The 21,823-nt window shown below is 42.7% G+C and overlaps 2 protein-coding genes across 3 annotated transcripts in view; one reads left to right on the top strand and one right to left on the bottom strand.

The window, feature by feature from the left end:
* Positions 1–21,823, bottom strand: part of MAP2K5 (mitogen-activated protein kinase kinase 5) — a 395,167-nt gene that overhangs the window by 240,777 nt on the left and 132,567 nt on the right. For both annotated transcript variants that reach the window (XM_078771935.1, XM_078771937.1), the window contains exon 7: positions 20,867–20,915. In XM_078771935.1, the coding sequence (XP_078628061.1) occupies positions 20,867–20,915 (49 nt within the window). The remainder of the gene's footprint in view (positions 1–20,866; positions 20,916–21,823) is intronic.
* LOC144890681 (uncharacterized) overlaps positions 1–21,823 on the top strand; it is a 58,134-nt gene that overhangs the window by 25,605 nt on the left and 10,706 nt on the right. Inside the window, exon 2 of the mRNA XM_078771934.1 lies at positions 11,764–11,898. The gene's annotated coding sequence lies outside the window, so the exon portion shown is untranslated. The remainder of the gene's footprint in view (positions 1–11,763; positions 11,899–21,823) is intronic.

The raw sequence follows: 21,823 nt of genomic DNA, 5'->3' as shown, positions 1-21,823 counted from the left end.
ATAAGCCACACCCCCGGACAGACCGATCACCTACGCCTATTATAATATAGATTGCTTGTTAACATTTCAAGGTTTGACATTGGCTTGCTGTTTGTTGTGTGCATCAACAGTAGTAGTTTGTTCCTGAATGGAAAAACTACAGCAGCAAGGATTGCACATGATTACCTGCACCACCAAAGGTGGATTGAGGCTATGTTTTCACCCCTGTCTGTTTGTTACTTGGCCCAAAAAAAATAATTTTTTTTGCAAGTATATCACTCCGGTTTGTGTGTGTGTGTGTTTGTTTGCGTGTGTGTGTTTGTCTGTCCGCTCATTTATACTTGCCTACAGGTCACAATTTTAAACCGATCTTGACGAAACTTCACCAAATGGTAGAGTTCGTGGTCTGACAAAATGCTATGTATTTGAGGTCAAAAGGTCAACATAGGCCAAAGGTCAACCACTTTTTTTCAAATTTCTAAAATCCTAAATTTTCATCTGATTGACTTGAAATTGGAATAGGATTTACATATCGGCTGACTGAATTCAACCACTAACTCTTTTTGAGATCAGCATAGGCCAAAAGGTCAACATAGGCCAAAGGGTCAACATAGGCCAAAGGTCAACCACTTTTTTTTTTAATTTCTAAAATCCTCAATTTTCATCAAATTGACTTGAAATTTGAAGAGGATTTACACATCAGCTAACTGAATGCAACCACCAACTATTTTGAGATCAGTGTAGGCCAAAAGGTCAACATAGGCCAAAGGTCAACCACTTTTTTTTCAAATTTCTAAAATCCTAAATTTTCATCCAATTGACTTGAAATTTGAATAGGATTTACATATCGGCTAACTGAATTCAACGACTAACTATTTTTGAGATCAGCATTGGCCAAAAGGTCAGCCACTTTTTTTTTTCTTCTAAAATCCTCATTTTTCATCAAATTGACTTGAAATTTGAAGAGGATTTACAAATCAGCTAACTGAATGCAACCACCAACTATTTTGAGATCAGTGTAGGCCAAAGGGTCAATATAGGCCAAAGGTCAACAATTTCAAATTTCTAAAATCCTCAATTTTTATCCGATTCACTTAAAATTTGAATGGGATTTACATATCAGCAAACTGAATTCAACCACCAACTATTTTTGAGATCAACATAGGTCATAAGGTCAACATAGGCCAAAGGTCAACCACTTTTTCAGATTCCTAAAATCCTCAATTTTCCTCCGATTGACTTGAAATTTGAAAAGGATTTTCATATCAGCTTACTGAAACCAACGACCAACTATTTTGAGGTCAACATAGGCCAAAAGGTCAACATAGGCCAGATTTCTAAAATTGTCAATTTTAAACCGATTAACTTAAACTTTGAAGACGATTTGCATATCAGGTCAATGAATTCAACCACTAATTATTTTTGAGGTCAAAAGGATGTTGTGTTGAGTGCCATTCTACTTTGTTCTGTTTTGCCAAGTGTCACTCGTTGAGTGATTTTTCATCTGTCTGTTTGTCTGTCCGTTTAGGTCAACATAGGCCAAAGGTCAACCACTTTTTTCAGATTCATAAAATCCTCAATTTTCCTCCGATTGACTTGAAATTTGAAAAGGATTTTCATATCAGCTTACTGAAACCAACGACCAACTATTTTGAGGTCAACATAGGCCAAAAGGTCAACATAGGCCAGATTTCTAAAATTGTCAATTTTAAACCGATTAACTTAAACTTTGAAGACGATTTGCATATCAGGTGAATGAATTCAACCACTAATTATTTTTGAGGTCAAAAGGATGTTGTGCTGAGTGCCATTCTACTTTGTTCTGTTTTGCCAAATGTCACTCTTTGAGTGATTTTTCATCTGTCTGTTTGTCTGTCCATTTATCGGTGAACAAAATATCTCATATAGTTGTGGACAATAGGTTGTGGACAGATTCGGACGAAATTTGGCAGAGATGTAGTGTATGTGACAAGGACAAAATGATTAGATTTTGGTGAAGATCTGGATTTGGATCCGGCTACTATAATTTTTTCTTCACCATTGAGAGATCGGGCCAAAAACTATGCATAGCAGGATATCTCAAACAGTTGTGGACGGATTTGGATGAATCTTGGTGGACCGGTTGGTTGTCTGACAAGGATGATTCGATTATATTTTTGTGAAGAACTGAATATGGATTCGGATATGATAGTTATTTAATTTTTTAATTGATTCTTCACCATTGGGAGATAGGGCCAAAAACGATACATAGCATGATAACTCAAAAAGTGATGGATGGATTCGGATGAAACTTGTTGGACAGGTTGAGTGTGTGACAAGGAAGAATCGATTCAATTTCGATGAAGATCCGGATCTAGATCTAGAAGATCCAGCTAGTATAATTTTTTTAAGTGATTTTTCACCATTGAGTGATATGGCCAACCAGGCAGAGGTATGCTCTCTGCTGAGTGCCGTTCTAGTTACACTGCGCTCGCGAAGCGAAAAGCGGGGTTAAGCATTCAGTTACGTACGCGTACCGTGTGCCGTACGTGTGCCATGTGCCGTACGTGTCTGCATTTTAAAAATTCATTTTCTCGGCAACCGTTGGTCCGATTGAAACGAAATGTTACCATAGAAGCGCCTCCGCCGATATCATTTTTTTATTCATAATTATGACGTCATACGTCACGTGGTTATGGACGCTATCTTGGAAAAACGTTATACCTCTATATCTCCCAAACGGCTCAATGGAAAAAATTAAAACATGTCTCATTGTCAAGTATTCACCATGGGGAATAAGATATGTTGATGGTGATGTCATCGGTGCCTGAATTATGACGTCACAATTCGACAAGTGCAACGCTTGATCTGATCAGTATGAATAAAACAAAAATTCCTCTGCAATTTTTAGACCGGTGGGCACAAAATTTTCAGAATACGTGCGGCTCCTGAAGAATTTTTTAATGATAATTACGTCATAGGTCACGTGGCACAGACGCCATCTTGGAAAAAAATCGAAAAAAGTTGCACCTCTATATCTCCAAAACCACTCCATGGGAAAAATTGAAACATGGCTCATTGTCAAGTACTCCCCTCGGGGAATAAGATATGTTAATGATGATGTCATCTGTGCCTTTGTTATGACGTCATAATTCGACAAGTACAACACGTATCCAATCATTGTGAATTTTTTTTTCTCAGCAACTGTTGGTCTGATGGGCATGACATTTTCACCATAAAGTTGTGGACAATAGGTTGTCCACAGCGCCTCCTCCTCATGTAGAGGAGCGCCTCCTCATGTAGAATATATTAATGATAATAATGACGTCATCGGTCACGTGGTTTAGCCGCCATCTTGGAAAAACCTAAAAACGTTGCACCTCTATATCTCCAAAACTGCTGCATGGAAAAAATTGAAGCATGGCTCATTGTAAATAACTCCATATGGGGAATAGGTGCTGTTAATGATGACGTCATTGGTGCCATAATTATGACGTCATAATTCGACAGGGACAACACTTAGTCTGATCAGTTTGAAATGTATTGGGCATGATCTATGCAACAATTCTATTAGAGAATATAAATTTATGATGTCATCGCTCACGTGGTCTGGCAGCCATATTGGATGAAAGGAAAAAAAAAATGTTCAAAAACAGAAGAGTTGGCTCAAAACAAGTTGACTGTGCAGGGTAAGTATTCTATGAATACCATATCTAGTTTGATATGAGACTTGCATTCTTCTTTAATCGCTGCATCACAAAAACGACAAGAGTCATACTGGAAGCAAGCATGGAAAAACATTCGCACAATGCTTCAGGTTTCACCCACCATGTGTGTTCAGGAATTTCATTTATCTTTGGCACATATGCAGTTAGATGTCGACAAACCACATTATACATGGCTTCAACCATTCGAAACTGATTGAAGTACAAAAATGTATGTAATGAAAAAATGACGGGGATCAGCTGCACATCACTCGTGCCATTACATAAAGATTTAGTGATCCTCTTCCCATTAAAGCTGTCTGAGCTAAACAGTCTACTGCTGGTGGTTGCATAATGTTATAGTGAAGAAGAAGAAGAATGGTGATAAGAATGTGAATGCCTTTTTCATCAGCCATAAAGGTACCAGATAAAATGTCGTGTATACATACAGATTTAGATATTCATTCATCCGTGTGCAGCTCTCATACGTACGGGTTTGTCTGGAGCATGTCTGTGCCAATCGATTCAGTAGGTACTGTAGGTTGGGGCAGGAATATAAAATTTGTTCAGGGTGCCAGCGATAACTCACATACACTTCAGAGGAAAGATACTTTGAGGTCTTCAACATCCAAAAATGACCAGCACTGGCAAAGGTGCAGTCTGGGTTAATGTCCTTCCGGTGTTAGCTCACACTGGTGCATCAGCATTCTTGAGCAACATCAGAGGGACAATTTATAGAGGAGGCCGAGACAACAGGGAGCACAAATGAATCAGAAAATTAGCGTGACACAAATGGCCAGTATCCACCTTGCTCAGAGAAAATCTCCACCTCCCGCATGCTGATGGACAGTTGTGGCAGAGGAGTTAACTTCCCCTTTTGGATAAGGCGACATAACATGACGCAGCCGCACTGCCCGGCTCCACCCAATTATCTCGACCAGCACAACCGGTCTCCTTTGTGGGGACACACACTTAATACAAGAAGTTTTAACTATGGTACCTGCGAATATACACAGCATATAGAGCCTTAATTCAACTACTGCCTCCCTCCCCATAAATGTAATCTCTTCCTTTGCTTAACCGTAATTAGAGACGAGGTGTATGGTACCAATTAGGGTAGTGCCTGGCTGATTCGATGGTATCACCAGAACGGTATTGGGGTGAAAAGACCTGGAATCCAACACAGAACGGCCAAGCCAGCAGGACATTACTTTTTAAAGTGATTTTTTTTTTTACCATTGAGTGATTGGGATAAAATCAATATAAAGCACAATATCTCAAAAAGTTGTGGACAGATTCGGAAGAAACTTAGTGGACAGGTTGGGTGTGTGACAAGGACGAATTAAGTGTATTTTGGTGAAGATCTGAACCCAGATCTTGATACGAGATTATTTAACTTTTTAAGTAATTCTTCACCATTGAGGGATAGGGCCAAAAATGATATATAGCATGATGTTTGAAAAAGTTGTGGATGACCTGTGACAAAACCAGGTAAATGTGTTGGGTAAGGTTGACAAGAAGAATCGGTTAGATTTGGATGATGTGGAGGTGCAGGGGACGTGGCTGTAGGGATGCCACGCACTGCAACCGTGTCCCCCAGGGCCGAGGTTGTGTGTGTTGTGGCAGCAGGTGCTCACCACATTGGCCAGCTGGGGCTGGTGCAGCTGTGTTCCTCGCAGGGGGGGGCGAAGGATGGATGGTGGGTCACACCCTTATGGACACTCATAGGCCATGTTGGCGTTTTGACTGCTCACCTTGTCCCGATGACCCTTGCACGGTGGAGGTGCAGAGCTGTCGTAGCCACTGGTAGTTGTGTAGTGATGATCACCGTTGGATGCGGATCCACATACCTGCCAGTATAGTAGGGACAAAAGAGAAATTTGGAAAAATTTGGTAGGCCCAATGATAAATTTTGGAATTGTGAAGGGTGGATTGTACTTTGGACCTGACCAACCTTAGTTACCTGTATATCAAGGTAGAGGTAAGGCCTTGATGTGTACTGTCCCAGGCTGCAGGACTTGCTATGGAAATTGGGGACATGTAATTTGGAGTTGGGAGGCAGGTGAGAGTGATGACATGGTCGGTGAGGGGATGGAATGGGTGCCACACAGTCTTGTGGGTGGCGTTTGTGTTAGTGTTGTGGTTATGTGTTTTGATGTGGTCGTGAGAGTGGAAACTGAGGATGAGTGGTGATTATTGGAAATGTGCTTTTGAAAATGTGTAATGGCAAATGTGAATTGGGAGATTTCACATGCAGCAGGCCATGGCAAGACTTGTAACATCTTTTACACCATCTTTGGAATTGTGCTGAGTTGTGTGAGAATTGAATGGCAGCGGGGGAGGAAGTGTGTTTTGGGGATCTTGTGGGTCGGGAAGGTGTGTGTGTCCGCAGGTACGGATCAAGCTCTGAGGAGCGATGCCTGCGGCCCCCCTCTGCGGTAATTACCCCTGGCAGCCAGTGGTATCTGGAAATTGGAGCTCGTCGGTGGAGGGTCTGGTTGGGCACCCTGGGGTAAAGGAGACCCCCGGCGACCCGTGGAGCTGCGCGGAAGCAGGAGGCAACGGAGCCTGGTGTGTGTGGAGACCCTCACCGGCGAGGTAACGGTGGAAAGGGGCTGTTGGGCTGTCACGGGGCCAAGAGGTAAAGGGGGGGGGGGGGGGCAATGAACTTGTGAGTCGGTCGACTTGTTTTTGGGACTGTGGGCACCACAGCCTGAAGCGCCCCCACCATCTTGTTGTGCGGTACCTCCCCACTGCCTAGTGAGGAAAGAAATGCACACCGCATGCATATGACATCAATGCCATGGTCCTGCCGGGGGGGTGAAATAAGTGCTTTGTAATGATTTTGTGTGAAGAGTTTTGGAAAGAGTATGCGTGGTTAAGGGGTTTGTGTTGTACGAATGAGGGCGAAATCCACCGAGCCATGTCACTCACCTGTAACACCTGGACAGGGCCCGTGGAAATTTAGGGGCACATTGGGGATGGCCACGCAGGTAAGGTTGTGTCTTGTGGCATCCACCGGGGGACGCGGTCTATAGACCGGGGTTGTACAAATGTTTAGAGTTTTTGAATTTTTGTAAGGTTAAGGTTTGTGGTTAAGTTAGTTTTGGTGTGTTGTTTGTTTCCTCCCTCCGCAGGAACAAAGAAGAAAATGTACATATTTGCATGACTGTTAAGGGGATTAGCATGTCAAGGAGTATAGGTAGGAAGTCCGACTCACTTCCCACAGCCCTCCTGATTTATTTCATCGGTTAATTAAGTGTGAGACAGTCAGTGTTAAGGCTGGGATGGTAGCGCCTGCAGTGAACCTTGCAGGAGCTACGGTACGGGCTACGGGCTACGGAGCTACGGGCTGTGTTATGTCGGGTGGGGTAGCAATATGTAGAGCCAGATAGATCTGAATAGGTAACATGCTTTGTCTGTCGCGGTAAGGAATCTAACCTTGTAATAAGTTTCATGTGTAGGCGTTTTGTCGGGTAAGGAGTATACTTGTGAACCTACCAGGAGGTTCGTGTGTTAAGTAGAGTTCGGGATTAAAGAGTAGCGCCCCTGTGTGTCCTCACCTGGTTAGCCAAACCTTTGTCCCTTTTGGCACTGCAGACCAACATAGACATTCCGACAGGTCCCTAGTGCAACACTAAGTAATTCCCTTCCCTGGCGAGACTCTGGAAGAGAACCGGCAAAAAGAAAGCAGGCCGGGACAGCACCGATAATGGCCGCTGCCACCTACACCTCCGGCGGGCCTATCCACCTCGAATAGCACGTGCTATGACCACGGAGTAGGGAGCGAGGTTGGGAGGCGCGGTGGGCGTGGGCCTGAGCGAAGCTGGGAGGTTCGGTGGAAGGGACTGATTGGTTGGCAGCGCGCCAAGGCTGAGGTCACCGGCCAGCAGATATTAGCGAGCACCGAACGCCATTTAGGGAGTTGGTTCGAGGGAGTTGGTTCGAGGCAGTTGGTTCGAGAGGGAGAGCACGAGAGTTGGTCGAGTTGGTCTGGAAAGAGAAGCGAGTTGGAAGGATGGAGAGAGGCTTGGCAGTGAGTGCGAGAGTTGCCCGAGTTGAGCGCGGAAGTTTTCCCAGCCAGAGCAGTTGGCAAGCGGTTCGGAAAGAGATCCCAGCCCTGGCAGTTGCAAGCAGTTGACCAGCTCGATTCGCAGTTCACGGTTTGAGTTGGCAGTCCCGGTGAGATCCGAGTTGGCTTGTCGACCGTGCACGAGGGTCGACCTTGTGGTGCTCGGTGCTTGGTGCTCGGTGCTTGGAGCTTGGAGCGAGGTGTGCCACTGGACGAAAGGAGCCGCGTGTGGGCAACGGAGATTGAAGACGACGGACAGATAAGACCGAGTTGCGCGTTCACAATTGCATGAGGAGACATTTATTTTGGTATTCACATATCCCACGTTTGGATTTGAAATCTGTCGTGTGGGGACGTCCCGATTAGAATATTTATTACCGGTGCGTGCTTTTCCTGTCCCACCATTCTTTGCAATAAACCCTTGTATTATTTTTTTGTTTATATTCCTGAACGCAGTTTTCCGTGTGATTTATTTAATTTGCAGCAGCATTGGAGATGTCCCGAGAACAGGCAAGGCTGCAGGGGTCTCGCCGCTCCCCTCCATCCCGCGCACTTTGGTGTAGCTGTTGGTTTTTGGAATCCGCCATTGAGTTTTCGCCTCGGGGGCTAAGGCCTTCGGATCGGCGCCTACTCAATGTTTGTGGGTTATATAAAGTACAGTACAACTGTGATCGGTCATCGGGACTCCACACTGTATCCAATATGCCGGTACAGATTACCGAAAAATAGTCCACATAATACCCTCCCCTCTTCCTCACCTGGTCCTCTCCCCACTGGCAGCAATGCCAGGTACTTCATTTTGTGTGGGTGTGTATATGTGTATGTGTATATATATATATATATATATATATATATATATATATATATATATATATATATATATATATATATATAGTGCATTCAGAAAGTATTCAGACCCCTTCACTTTTTTCACATTTTGTTATGTTGCAGCCTACTGCTGAAATCGTTTAAATTCATTTTTTCCCTCATCAATCTACACTCAATACCCCATAATGACAAAGAGAAAACAGGATTTTAGAAAGTTTTGCAAATTTATTAAAAAGAAAAAACTGAAATATCACATTAACATAAGTATTCATACCCTTTGCTATGACACTTGAAATTTAGCTCAGGTGCCTCCCATTTCTCTTGATCGTCTTTGAGATGTTTCTACACCTTGATTGGAGTCCACCAGTGGTAAATTCAATTGATTGGACATGATTTGGAAAGGCACACACCTGTCTGTATAAGGTCTCACAGCTGACAATGCATATCAGAGCAAAAACGAAGCCATGAGGTCGAAGAAACTGCCTACAGAGCTCAGATACAAGATTGTGTCGAGGCACAGATCTGGAGAAGCCTACAAAAACATTTCTGCTGCATTGAAGGTTCCCAAGAGCACAGTGGCCTCCATAATTTTTAAATGGAAGAAGTTTGGAACAACCAGGACTCTTCCTAGAGCTGGCCGCCCGGCCAAACTGAGCAATCGGGGGAGAAGGGCCTTGGTAAGAGAGGTGACCAAGAACCCGATGGTCACTCTGGCTGAGCTCCAGAGATCCTGTGTGGAGATGGGAGAAACTTCCAGAAGGACAACCATCACTGCAACACTCCACCGATCTGGGCTTTATGGCAGAGTGGCCAGACGGAAGCCTCTCCTCAGTGAAAGACACATGAAAGCCCACAGAATCTTGTTTCTCACAGTCTGAGAGTCCTTTAGGTGCTTTTTTGCAAACTCAAAGCGGGCTGCAACATAACAAAATGTGAAGGGGTCTGAATACTTTCTGAATGCACTGTATATATCGTAAATTCTTCATTTCTGATCACGTATTGATACCAGGCATGCTTAAGATTCAATAATTTTACCAAAAACAATACAAATAGTTATTTTACAAAGAAATGTTTGAAGTGATGAAATGAACATGGAACATGTATTTAATTAAGTTTAAGTATCGTACCTTTTTTTTGAACATCATCAGTAGTGTACCTTTTTAGAAATTCCAATGCAAATACAAATAGCAATAAGAAAGAGCAATCAGAGATTGCAGACCCTCGCAAGGACATGTTTTTAGTGGTTCTTAAGGCTTTTTTGTTAAAACAAATATGGCGGCTGAACCACACGGCCGATGACGTCATTATTATTATTTTTTCTCCACCAATTTATCCCGAGATGATGCTCAAGAAATTTCATCTTTAAGATCGGATTCTGGAGGTGCAAAGTTATTTCGGTTTTTCCACGAGACCGATGATGTCATAATTATCATTAAAAAATTCTGCAGGAGGATGTGCACCTATGGTAAAAAATTTCCAGTCAATCGGACCAACGGGTGCAGAGAAAATCATATTTATTCTGTGCAGACAAACAAACAACCAAACAGACAGACAGACAAAACGGACAAAATGAAATGATTTTTCCAGGATGGCGCCCTCTCCTCTGACAAGGGTCATAATGGTTATCCAAAAGTAAACATAAACCTGTTATTTATATAAACCTGTTCTCAAAAAATATTTCCAAACCTGTTCTGCAAAACTATTTTCATAAATATTGGTGAATGTATCGTGACATGGGTGCGATATTTTTATGAAGGTATATTAACTGGCAATCGTGTTTTCGTGGAATTCGAGGCTTCACGCGTCCGTTGCAAACATTCATTTTAAATTCCCGTTGCGGGGGTTCAAGGTAAAATCTCAGATGCTTCAGCAAATGACTCACTCAAATAAGCCCACTCTCTGCAGATTTCAAATGATATAAATCAACAAAGGAAAACCTGCTTTGAAAAAAAAACAACTTAGCATCCATTCTTCTTTTGTAACCGAACCGCTTTGCAAAACAGTGACAACTGTGTGTGGACAAATGATCACAAGTGGTGGTTAAGGATGCTGGGAAGATATTATTTTCTTTTTTTTACAAGGAAGGCATCAGTGAGCGAAGACATGCATGCAGTGCTCCCATAAAGCGGGATGGATGCATTCAGCTCAGCACCACACATATTTGTCTCTTTCCCAATATTTTCCTTTCTCCTTGCAGGCGCAAAGTTCAATGATTAAAGCACCTGTCACTTCTCAAATATCACGGTGCTATGAAACAATATTTCCAGCACATCGATTTTTGTAAACACGACCTTAACCAGATAGATTTGAGGCACGGCACATGGTCAAGCAACTGTGTTGGGCGCCCTGTTAATAGCATGTCCTGCCTGCCGGCGCAGGCCAAATTTAAACGGATGGTGACGCCGCACCACCGATCACGCCTGGCCTCTTCATAAAGCGAGGATGGCAGGGCCGATGGCCCTGAAATGGGCAGCCCTTCGTACACAATTAGGGCGCCTGCCCATCCAAACCCGCCGACCTTTCGGCCACCTCGCCCGGCAAAATATCATCAGACGGATCAAACCCCTGCTGCAATAGTAGAGACCAATCAATCTTGGCCATTACCACCAAATTTTGGCATAATTGATCTATTACAATAACAATCTTTCCTCTCTCGACTGCCCACCCATCCTCCCTCTCTGTCTGGTAACATGGGGCAGCCTAAGGCTGGAAACAGTCATTTTGCAGTCAATGTCAATATGGTGGCGGACTCGAGCCTCCAAGCCCCGCTCTTACCGCAGGCTTGACGAGGTCAATATTGAGCTGTCGGGTACAATTTTTCCTTCCTCTAACGAGGCCCAAACCTAGCACGGCTGCAATATTACAGGCTCACCGATCCAAGTCAATTTGGATGCGCTAAGTGAGGTCCGTTGTTGGAGCAATCTTGGAAATAATAAAAAACAACAGGAGAAAGTTAGAAAGTGAGGAATGAATTTGAACAACACAAATGTTCCGTCGCAATGTTGACAGCCTTGGCTGCGAGTTATTTATTTTGCCAGGAACTGTTGCATTTTTCAAGACGCAATCACTTCATCATGATAGAAGAGAGGGTGTTGATGACTCGAGTGTTACAAATATTGTTACGTAGACTGAATATTGCTCTGTTCTCAAACAGCATTTTGGTAATGACTTGTTTAAATTTATTCACCACTCCCTCCCAAGGAATACCGGAGGTAAAGGCTTGCTGCAAGAGGACCGACAGTGATGACTTTATGAGATCATCTTCTTTCCAACATGACATCAAGTTTCAGCCTGAACAACTGATAACAGGCTACAACAAACCCGTTTGGAAAACAGGTACAATTTTCACTAAACTGCCATTAGATCATAGACATTCCCATCTAGAAAATCCAACCTTGTACCGTTCCCGAATCAAAACAGTCCACCAAATGGCCCTGTGATTTAGCATGGTCAAGCTTGGACTATTTACGGTAATGTCTCTATCACTCGTGGCAAGATCGCAATTCCCAATCTCCGTATAGATGCGGTTGAGGAGTGGAACAAGGCTTAGGTCAAGATGGCAAGAACAGTTAGAATGGCAGGCCATAGGAGTGTTAACATCATGAAAGGTGCTGGCGGTGAACGCAGATGCAATCTGACAAGCAGAGCTAGGGTCAGGGATGCCTACCATTCATTCTCAACCCTCAACTTGCTAAACAGACTTCACATCAAATGTCCATTTGACCTCCAGAGCACAGCGCTGCATTCCCCTTCCCCCCTCCGCCCTCCCCCTACTCCCCCCCACCCGCACACCTCCTCCCACAAACCCCTCCACACCATTCGCTCTTACACCTCTCCACCCCATCCCCTCACTTCCACCTCGGGCAGAAACACTTTGTTCCAGCTGAATGCAAAACAATGAACACATCACTGCTTTGCGAAGCAATACCACCGAGAATACGTATGCTAATCCAGAAAGCACTTCTAAAAATATTTGTTTAAAATAAATAAATAACACATAAAAGAGGAAAAATAATTAGGATAATTATTACAGTGCAAAGCGCAATGTCGAACTCCAGCTCCATTCAAATACGCTGCCACTAAAAAGATGACGCAGCATTCTCAGGGCAGCGAAAAATCAGATTTGAATGTTTATTCAACAAAAAAAATGCCCGAAGTTTTGATATTGAAATGATCGCATTGGCCCAGGTCTTCTTCACAATTACATATTATTCTCCGCCACAACAATGACGCACTTCATTTTAAGTGATCAATTTCCGAGTGAAAAACCAAATGGAAATATTCCATATTTTCAGTTGATATCAAACAGGTCAATTAAATTCAGCAAGCCAGCTGCAGTGTTTCTATATAATTGTTCAAATTCAGTTTAGTTTGAATGTCACTTTCATCTCACAAGGGGCCGTTCAAGCGGAAAAAAATGAATAAATACGTCTGGCATGGTGCACATGTTTGAATACCTCCGAAAACATAAACATATCCTCCAGGCAGAAGCAAAGGAAGGGAATTAGCAATTATGCTTGAATTAAATAATAGTGATTTTCATTTTAGAATTGAAATATGTAAATGGAATTAGTGATAGAAAAAAGGATTTTATAAATCAGAGTATTTACTATCATTATCCGATTATATCTGGTAACTCAAAATTAATCAGAAATAGGGAAACAAACTCAATCGCACTCATGCCACAAATCAAAGAGCAAAATGAAGCGAGAGAAATACACTGTGCAATAAGTTTTACAACTTTTGTGCCTTTCACAAAACACGAACAGGAACTCGCAGAGCACCCACACAATGCAAAATGTGACTTTAAGCCCCCCTCCTCCCCACCCCCAAATAGCAAATCCCAAGCAATCATCTCCCCCCTGCCTCCTCCCCCAACCACACCACTCCCAAACCACAAGGCCTCCCTCAACCTCTCCCTCCAAACCCAGAGGCTTCAATTTCCTCCCCACTCCAAGTCGGCGGTTGGTGGCCTAGCTTTGGAGGCAAACTTTGAAATGTGGTTCGCCCAAGAAAGATCAGTGACACCCAGGAGTTTGAATAACTGAACTTCCTGAAGAAGATTGTTGAGAAAGTGGATAGGAGGGTTTGCCAGACGGTCCTTTTGGAGAGAGAAAGTGAGAGTGTGAGATTTGTCAGGATTGAAAGATATATTCCAAGTGTCTGACCAGTTCACGATTTTGTCAAGGTCTTAAGAGAGGCCTGTTTGTCTGAAGGATGAGAGATGTGATGACAAAGGGTGGAGTCATCAGCAAATAGATAAAGAGAATTTTCCAGAGAATCAGAGACATCATAGATAAAGATGAGGAATAGGACTGGGCCTGAACACTGCCTTGGGGCACTCCAGCCTTGAAAGGGAGAGGACAGAAAAGGATACCGTTGAGAGCCACATGTTGGAAAGCAGATCGCACAAAAAGATGAAACAATGCAAACTCGTGTTAAAAATAAACTGCGTACGGGAAAAAATGGAGAGCTGTCATGGTCTTGTAAAAGCAGCTTCTAGAGCGCACTCCCTTTACTTACCTTTAAAAAATGAGTGTTAAAAATTATCCAAACACCCAGTTTTCATTCATGCAATCCCTTTGAGTACCCTTAGTATGAATGCAAAGTTTTGGGCCGATAGGTTCCATGGTTTTGGAGTTATCGAGGAGACACACTGACTGACTGTCACACACACACACACACACACACACACACACACACACACACACACACACACACACACACACACACACACACACACACACACACACACACACACACACACACACACACACACACACACGTCTGTGCAGTGTCTGTGGGGTTGCTCAACGATTCCCTCAAACTTTTGTGAAATCATACCAAACTTCCTAATTGCACCTACCTCTCCATCGTCTACCTCTCCATCGTGTGTCCTGTGTTGTTTTTGTTTTGAATTTTTTTGAAATAAAAAAATAAAAATCAACTTAAACCTCAAACTTAAATTGCCTATACAAAAGTAATATCACCAATATTACAAAATAAAATTGTACAAAATAAATGTTTGCATTACGATTGAAGTAAACCAAAACAACAAAACAACTCCCCACAATCATTATCCGCAATTATAACAAGTCCGTGTCTCTGTAGTGACCTGTGGTGAGGCAAGTACAACAAGCCATTCCACACTAGTGTCATATATATATATATATATATATATATATATATATATATATATATATATATATATATATATATATATATATATATATATATATATATATATATATGTATATATATATATATATATATATATATACAGACTTGGCATTTAATATGGAATATTTTTTTTGTGGGGGTGAACTTACTTTTCAAGATGTCTTAGAACCAAAAGTTCATTGGAATTATGTTGAAATTATTCGAGATTTTGTTAATGTGACCTTTAAAAGAAACAAAAACCACATTTGACATTTCGAAACACAAAAATTGATCCTTGAAAGTGATGGACAGTACTGTGTTAAACTTCTGTACGTTTTCCAGAAGTATCTCTTTATTTTGCACATTAGCCAAATTTTTTTTTAACAAAAACAAAAGTTAAATTACGACTGGGATTACGGACAGTAAAATTGCAGTTAAGTACTTCGTGTAACCCCCACGAGCATTCAGGAGAGCACGTACACGTTGAGGCATGCTGTTCACGAGATTTGCCAAAGTTGGGCCAGGAATCGCTTGCCATGCAGTGACAATAGCCTGCTGCAATTCACGCACAGAGGTCGGCTGCTGGTCCAAGTGGTCGATTTGATGCGTTAATTCTGCCCACAAGTTCTCTATCGGACTCATATCCGGGGACATGGCAGGCCACTCCATATGCTCTACACCACGGTCAGCAAGAAAGTGTTGGATCATGCGAGCACGATGAGGCCGTGCAATCATCTTGGAAGACAAAGTTTCCTCGAAAGGCTGCACGAGCAAATGGAAGCAATGTTTCTTCCAGAATGGCCCTGTACTTGAACTGGTTCAGGTTTCCATTCAGAACAACCAGGTCAGTTTTGCCCCCTGCATGAAAAGCAGCCCAAACGGTCACCCCACCACCTCCAGCTTGGACTCTTGGCACTATACAATCTTTGTTGTAGGCTTCATGCACTTGTCTGCGCACTCAGACGCGGCCATCTTGACGATAGACCAGAAATCTAGACTCGTCACTGAAGATCACGTGATTCCAGTGTCCTGGCTGCCACTGACGGTGCTCTCTGGCCAATTGCAATCGGCGCTGGCGGTGTTGTCTGGTCAGGCGTGGCTTTCTCAGGGGACGCCTGGCACGATAGCCTGCTTGAACCAGTCGTTGGATGACTAGCCTTCTGGATACAGGCACATTTGTCAGTTGCTGCCACTCAGCCCTAAGCCGATTAGCTGACTTGGTACGGATACAGGCCTTCAGTGATGATAGGGTGATAAGGGTAACTTTGTGTGTTTTCCCACCCCTGTGGTCAATCCAATGTCCCTTTTGGCATCGCACCTAGACAGTAGGAATTCATGCCCCTAGCGCACCTACATTAATTAATTCCCTTCCCTTTCACATCAATGGAACAACACCGACCAAAACGCACCCTGCTGAGACACGATGAGAAGGGGGTGGATCTTTTGACGTCATGGGGAAGGGCGGACGAATGGGGGTCACAAGAGGGCGTGACGTTGCGGGAGGGAAGTGACGACACGAAGGAGAGGAAGAGGAGTTCGGAGTTGGACACGAGGCAGAGCAGACGCCATTTGGGGGAGCTGAGAGGATTCAGTCGTGATAGAGTGCACTGGACATTTTCCCCTCTAGTTCTTTCCTGCCTTCGTTCCCTCCATCTTCCCTGCGATTGGATCGCGTGCTTGCGTGGGCGGCTGTCGTGCCGAGGTTCGCCCCGTTGGTGGCCGTATTCCATTCGTGGCCTCTTGCGTACCATCGCCAACCATTCACGATCTCCAAGGCACCGGGCAGAGACGACAGCGCCAGAAACCGTGGTCCTTCAGACGGGGCGAGCGTTTGAGAGTTGCGGGGCGAGAGGACTGGGGTCGGTGAGCGAGTCGCGTCGGGGAGACCCTTCCCGCCCACGTGTCAGGGCCTAGCCATCCGAGGCCTGCACGATCTCCACGCCACGCTCCCGAGCGAGCAGAGCTAAGAACGCACCACACACACACACCCTCTTTGTTCATTTCGTCGTCTGCCCTGTGGTTTGTTTAATAACTCTGTTGAGCGGGAGTACTGCATATAGGGGGTTTAGAGCATCATATTTCTTTGTTCTCGGAACCGTTAATAAATCCTTATATTATTTTCTGAATATATCTGAACGCAGTTTCCTGTTGGATTTTAATAGATAAGGCGGCGGAGCTTTGCTGTGTCCCGTCCCGCCATTCCGCGCGTTTAACTTTAGTTTAAGTGTTTGATTTGGAATCCGCTATTGAGTTCTCGCCTCGGGAGTTAAAGCCTCGCAATTGGCCATCCGCAACTGTGGTGTTAATCGCGGTTGCGCGACAATACTTTTGGTCATATCGTGTTTATACAAGCAAAAGTTTCCGGGTAACAATGAGTCCATTCCTAACGGGAATATGAATGAGGGGAGGGAGGAGGGAGAGGGAGGAGGAGAGGGAGGAGGAGAGGGAGGAGGAGAGGGAGGAGGAGAGGGGGAGTGAGAGGAGGGAGGGGAGGAGGAGGGAGGAGAGGAGAAGGGGAAGGGAAGGGGAGAGGGAGGAGGGAGGAGAGAGAGGGAAGGGGGAGGAGAGGGAAGGGAGGGGGGATGAAAGGGGGAAGGAGGGGGATGAAAGGGGGAGGGAGGAAAGGGGCAGGGGTGAGGAGAGGGGGAGGAGAAGGGAAAGGAGGAGGGGAGGGGACAAAGGAACGGCTGATAAGGAACGCTGATAAGGAAATGGATGATAAGGAACGGCTGGCTGGGCAAGCGATAGCAAGCTGATTGCTTCTGCTTGAAATGGCCGATGAATTTTAAAAACAGATCTATTTCAAGCAGCAAATCATGTGGAAACCACTGAGAGCAGACTAATAAAAAGGGTGTTATAACACACCCAAACTTCCCCGGCATTGTGACTAAAAACAAAAAGGGAGCTCTGTCTACTGTAACACTGTGGCTTGCGAAAGCAGCCTGAATAGCTTTCACTAATCGCTGGATATGGTAAATTTTGTCAGATTTCAATTCAGATTTGGACATTATTTAGTCTACAGCATCCAATCCTCATATCCGAATCCAGATTTTGATGATATGCTTCAATTATGTAAAGATAGAATTAATCAATCGTATTTCCAAGTCAAGGCCCGTTTGAGTAGGCCAAAACAAAATGGCGGCTTAAGAACACAGCGAGGTGCAGTGGGCTGACCAAGAGGGCGGGCCACCATATCGGTAAACCACCATATCGGGTTTTTTCTTATGAGCACCTCGTTAATCATCTTCAAAAAGGATGTTATAACACACCCAAACACCCAGTTTTCATCATTGCTATCTGTTGGAAGTCCAGGTGCATGCATGCAAAGTTTGGGTCGCCACGTTTCATGGTTTTGGAGATATGGAGGAGACTGACAGACAGACACTGCCTTTTATTATTATTATTACACACACACACACACACACATATATATATATATATATATATATGTATGTATGTATGTATGCATGTAATCATGTATGTATGTATGTATATATATATATATATATATATATATATATATATATATATATATATATATATATATATATATACACTACTCACAATAAGTTAGGGATATTGGCAGGTTCTTTGGTGTGGTTGATTTTGTGTATTAATTATGTTGAAAAAAGTTGTTGGTCCTAATTCTATGGTTATTAATGAGTGTGAAAAAACACAGCATTCTTGATTTCAATACCCTAACCCTAACCCCTATAAATAAATAAAAACTCACTCCCACAATATCCCTAACTTATTGTGAGTAGTGTATATATATACTGTTACGGATCTATCATTTCCGCCTTTGTTGTTATTATATACTTGTAGGATTTTTAGTTTCAGGTAATATTGTTGTTAAGATTTGATTTTTGTGTGAAATGGAGATGACTTTCGTAAAAGGTAAAAATAAATGTTTGTGAAGGAAAAAGGAAAACGCGGCAAAGGAACCGAGAGAGAGGAAGAGCTTGGCAGGGAGGAGACGGCCATGAGAGGGATACAGCCATGAGTTGCATTGAGGCTGCGAGCGGACTTTTTTGATATTGGTCCTGAATGAGTTGAGGCTTCCCAGGAAAGGGATTGCCCGCGACATCGTCACATGTTGCGATTGCAATTAAACCTGCGTCAGGTTTTATTACCAAATGTGAGCTATTGTTGGATGGGGAGCAAATGCCTCCATAACAGGCCGATATGCCATTTTGTCCTCAAAGAGGCTGTCCACTTGGTGCATCTTGTTTTGTCACTGGGATTCCAATATCGACATCACCGTGTGGAGTGCCGTTGGTTTCCATATTGGCTCAATTCCCATATCGACCTCTCACCTCATAACTCCTCATCCGCTGCAGTGCCAATCGCTGCCTGTTCTCGTCGTTCTGCACGACCAACCAGCGTGGGGATCCATGCACAGACTTTGGGGAATGTTACATTCCACTCACGTTCGGTGTATCGTGAGTTTATTGCTTTGAGAGCATTGGGGAATGATGGTACCATCATATGTACTGTTCATTTGATGAAAGTGATATTTTAATTGTACTTTCTTTGAGAGTGTTATTATTGTGTATATGAGAGTTCTCAATACAATTACTTATTTTGTTGTACATAAATTGCATTGGTGTAGTTTTACCATGATTTATTAAAACACTCAAACAAACAAATCTTTCTGCCGCGTTCCCTCTCGAGACTCTGAAGTGCACCGTAACCGGGGTTTGGGGAGGTAATACATAACAGTACATCCATACATTGATGGAAAGAGAGTGGCAATCATATGTGTGGGAAAATTGCATGCTCAGTCAGGGTCACCCAGATAGCTCAGATGGCAGAGCACTGGTACGGTTTTCCAGAGGACCTGAGTTAGATTCCAGGTCTGGGCATGTAGCTTTCCCACATATATCAATTTAATTATAGGTATATGTGAACAAATATATATAAACACACATGTGCAAATACCAGTGTTAGCATGAGCTAACCAACCAATTCGGCTTAGGTCTATTTGCATTATTTGTAAAGCAAATTAAAGAAAAGACAGCCTTCGGTGACATTTCATTCATGAACCACAAACCTCCTCAAGCTCATGGTCGTATTTCATAAAAAATTAAGTTCATAAAAACTACAAATATTAAAGACGAAGCACCTTCCCAGATCGAACCACAAAAACGATGTAGTCACAAATTCAAGCACATAACTAGCAGTCTGCGTGGAGAATAAAAAGAAACTAGAACAGCCGATATGCCTCCGCCCACATTATTACATCATTATAATACTTGTACCAAGTTTGATTTTAATCCATTCAGCTGTTCTCAAGTTATCACATTTCTACCTGGCATGACCTCTGACCTTTGACCTCTTGACCCCAAAATTTAATCAGTTCATGTTTACATCATTATACATACTTGTACCAAGTTTTAATTTAAATCTCTTCAGCTGTTCACATGTTATCACATCTTTACCTGACATGAACTCTGACCTTTGGACTTAGACCTTGGGAGCCCAAAATCCCATAACTTAATCTTTACATCATTATACATATCTGTACCAAGTTTAAATTAGATCCCTTTAGCTGTTCTCAAGTTATAGACCCATTACAATCTTTGACCTTTGCCCCCAAAATCTAATCAGTTAACCTTTACATCATTATACATAATTGTACCAAGTTTGAATTAGATCACTTTAGCCATTCTCACGTTATAGACATATTACAGACATTGACCTTTGACCCCAAAGTCTAATCAGTTCATCTTCATATCATTATACATACCTGTACCAAGTTTGAATTAGATCACTTTAGCCGTTCTAAGGTTATAGACCTATAACAAACTTTGACCTTTGACCTTTGCCCCCAAAATATAATCGGTTAATCGTTACATCATTATACATACCTGTACCAAATTTGAATTAGATCACTTCAGCCATTATCCCAGTTATAGACATATTACAGACTTTGACCTCTTGACCCCAAAATCTAATCAGTTCATCTTTACCTCATTATACATACCTGCACCCTGTTTGACTAAGATCCCTTCAGCCGTTCTCAAGTTATCGCGGTAACAAAAACCTATGATGGATGGACTGACGGATGGATAGCCGGCCGGACAACCTAAAAACATAATGCCTCCGGCGACTACGTCGGCGTATTCATAAAAACATGACGTACCTGTCCGTTGGCCATGATATTGACAAACTCTGTAGAAGAATTCTGCAAACTGAAATGCGTGCAGAAACAAAAGAGAGTCATATCAAACATGATTCGTGACTGACACACGTTTGTGTACACACTCTCACTTAATATAATCTTGGAAGAAATTAAAGCCACAAAATAAATAATTTCAAACATATATTTGAATCATTCACAGAACTTATAAGTTGTATTCTGTCTTGTATTCATGTTTCAGAACTTATTCACAGAACTTTAAAAATTTTTTTAAGAAAGCCAACAAATTAAACAAACATACAAAGATGGACAGGAATGAACAAACATTCAATAGAGTAAAGAGCTCATGACAAGTGCTGGAGGAAAAACGAAACATAACTAGATTGCCACTCAGTAGAGCGCATACTCCCGCCGTGGGTTTAGTTGGAATAATACGTTTTGTTTAACATCCCCTCTCCCCAAAAAAAGAAACATGAAAATCGCAGAGCCAGAATTATTTTTTGGTCTGGGAAGCCCATGCGAGGTTTCTTCTTCTTCAGCCTCTCACAACCCTGGGTGAATGTGCGATCTTTTAAAAAAAAGTTTGAATTTTGCCAAATCTGTTTTATTCGTTTGTTAATTTTCCTCAGCCATTGATAAATCTGGAATTATAATTTTATTTGAGGTTCAAATTAACCCGGGACATTGTGTCAAACGATGCCTGCAGGCTGCAAGTCTGTACATGTGATAAATAAATAATTAATCGTCCACAGTCGAAGACTCTTCTTCTTCACGCAATAACAACTTCCAGCTTCCAGACCGTACATATAATCATCTTCAAATTTTACACACTTGTTACTCTTCATGACTTCTACTACAATATGAAGTTTCATGTCGATCAATGAAGTGGTTCAAGAGATATAAATGTTTTTATTATTTGCATTTAATAAACGATATCTGCCAAACCACGTGACCTATCGC

Source organism: Myxine glutinosa, chromosome 2 (assembly GCF_964187855.1).
Source record: "Myxine glutinosa chromosome 2, kmMyxGlut1.1, whole genome shotgun sequence".
NCBI lineage: Eukaryota > Metazoa > Chordata > Myxini > Myxiniformes > Myxinidae > Myxine > Myxine glutinosa.
The sequence above is the reverse complement of the archived record's forward strand: the minus strand, read 5'-3'. Positions and strand labels throughout refer to the sequence as shown.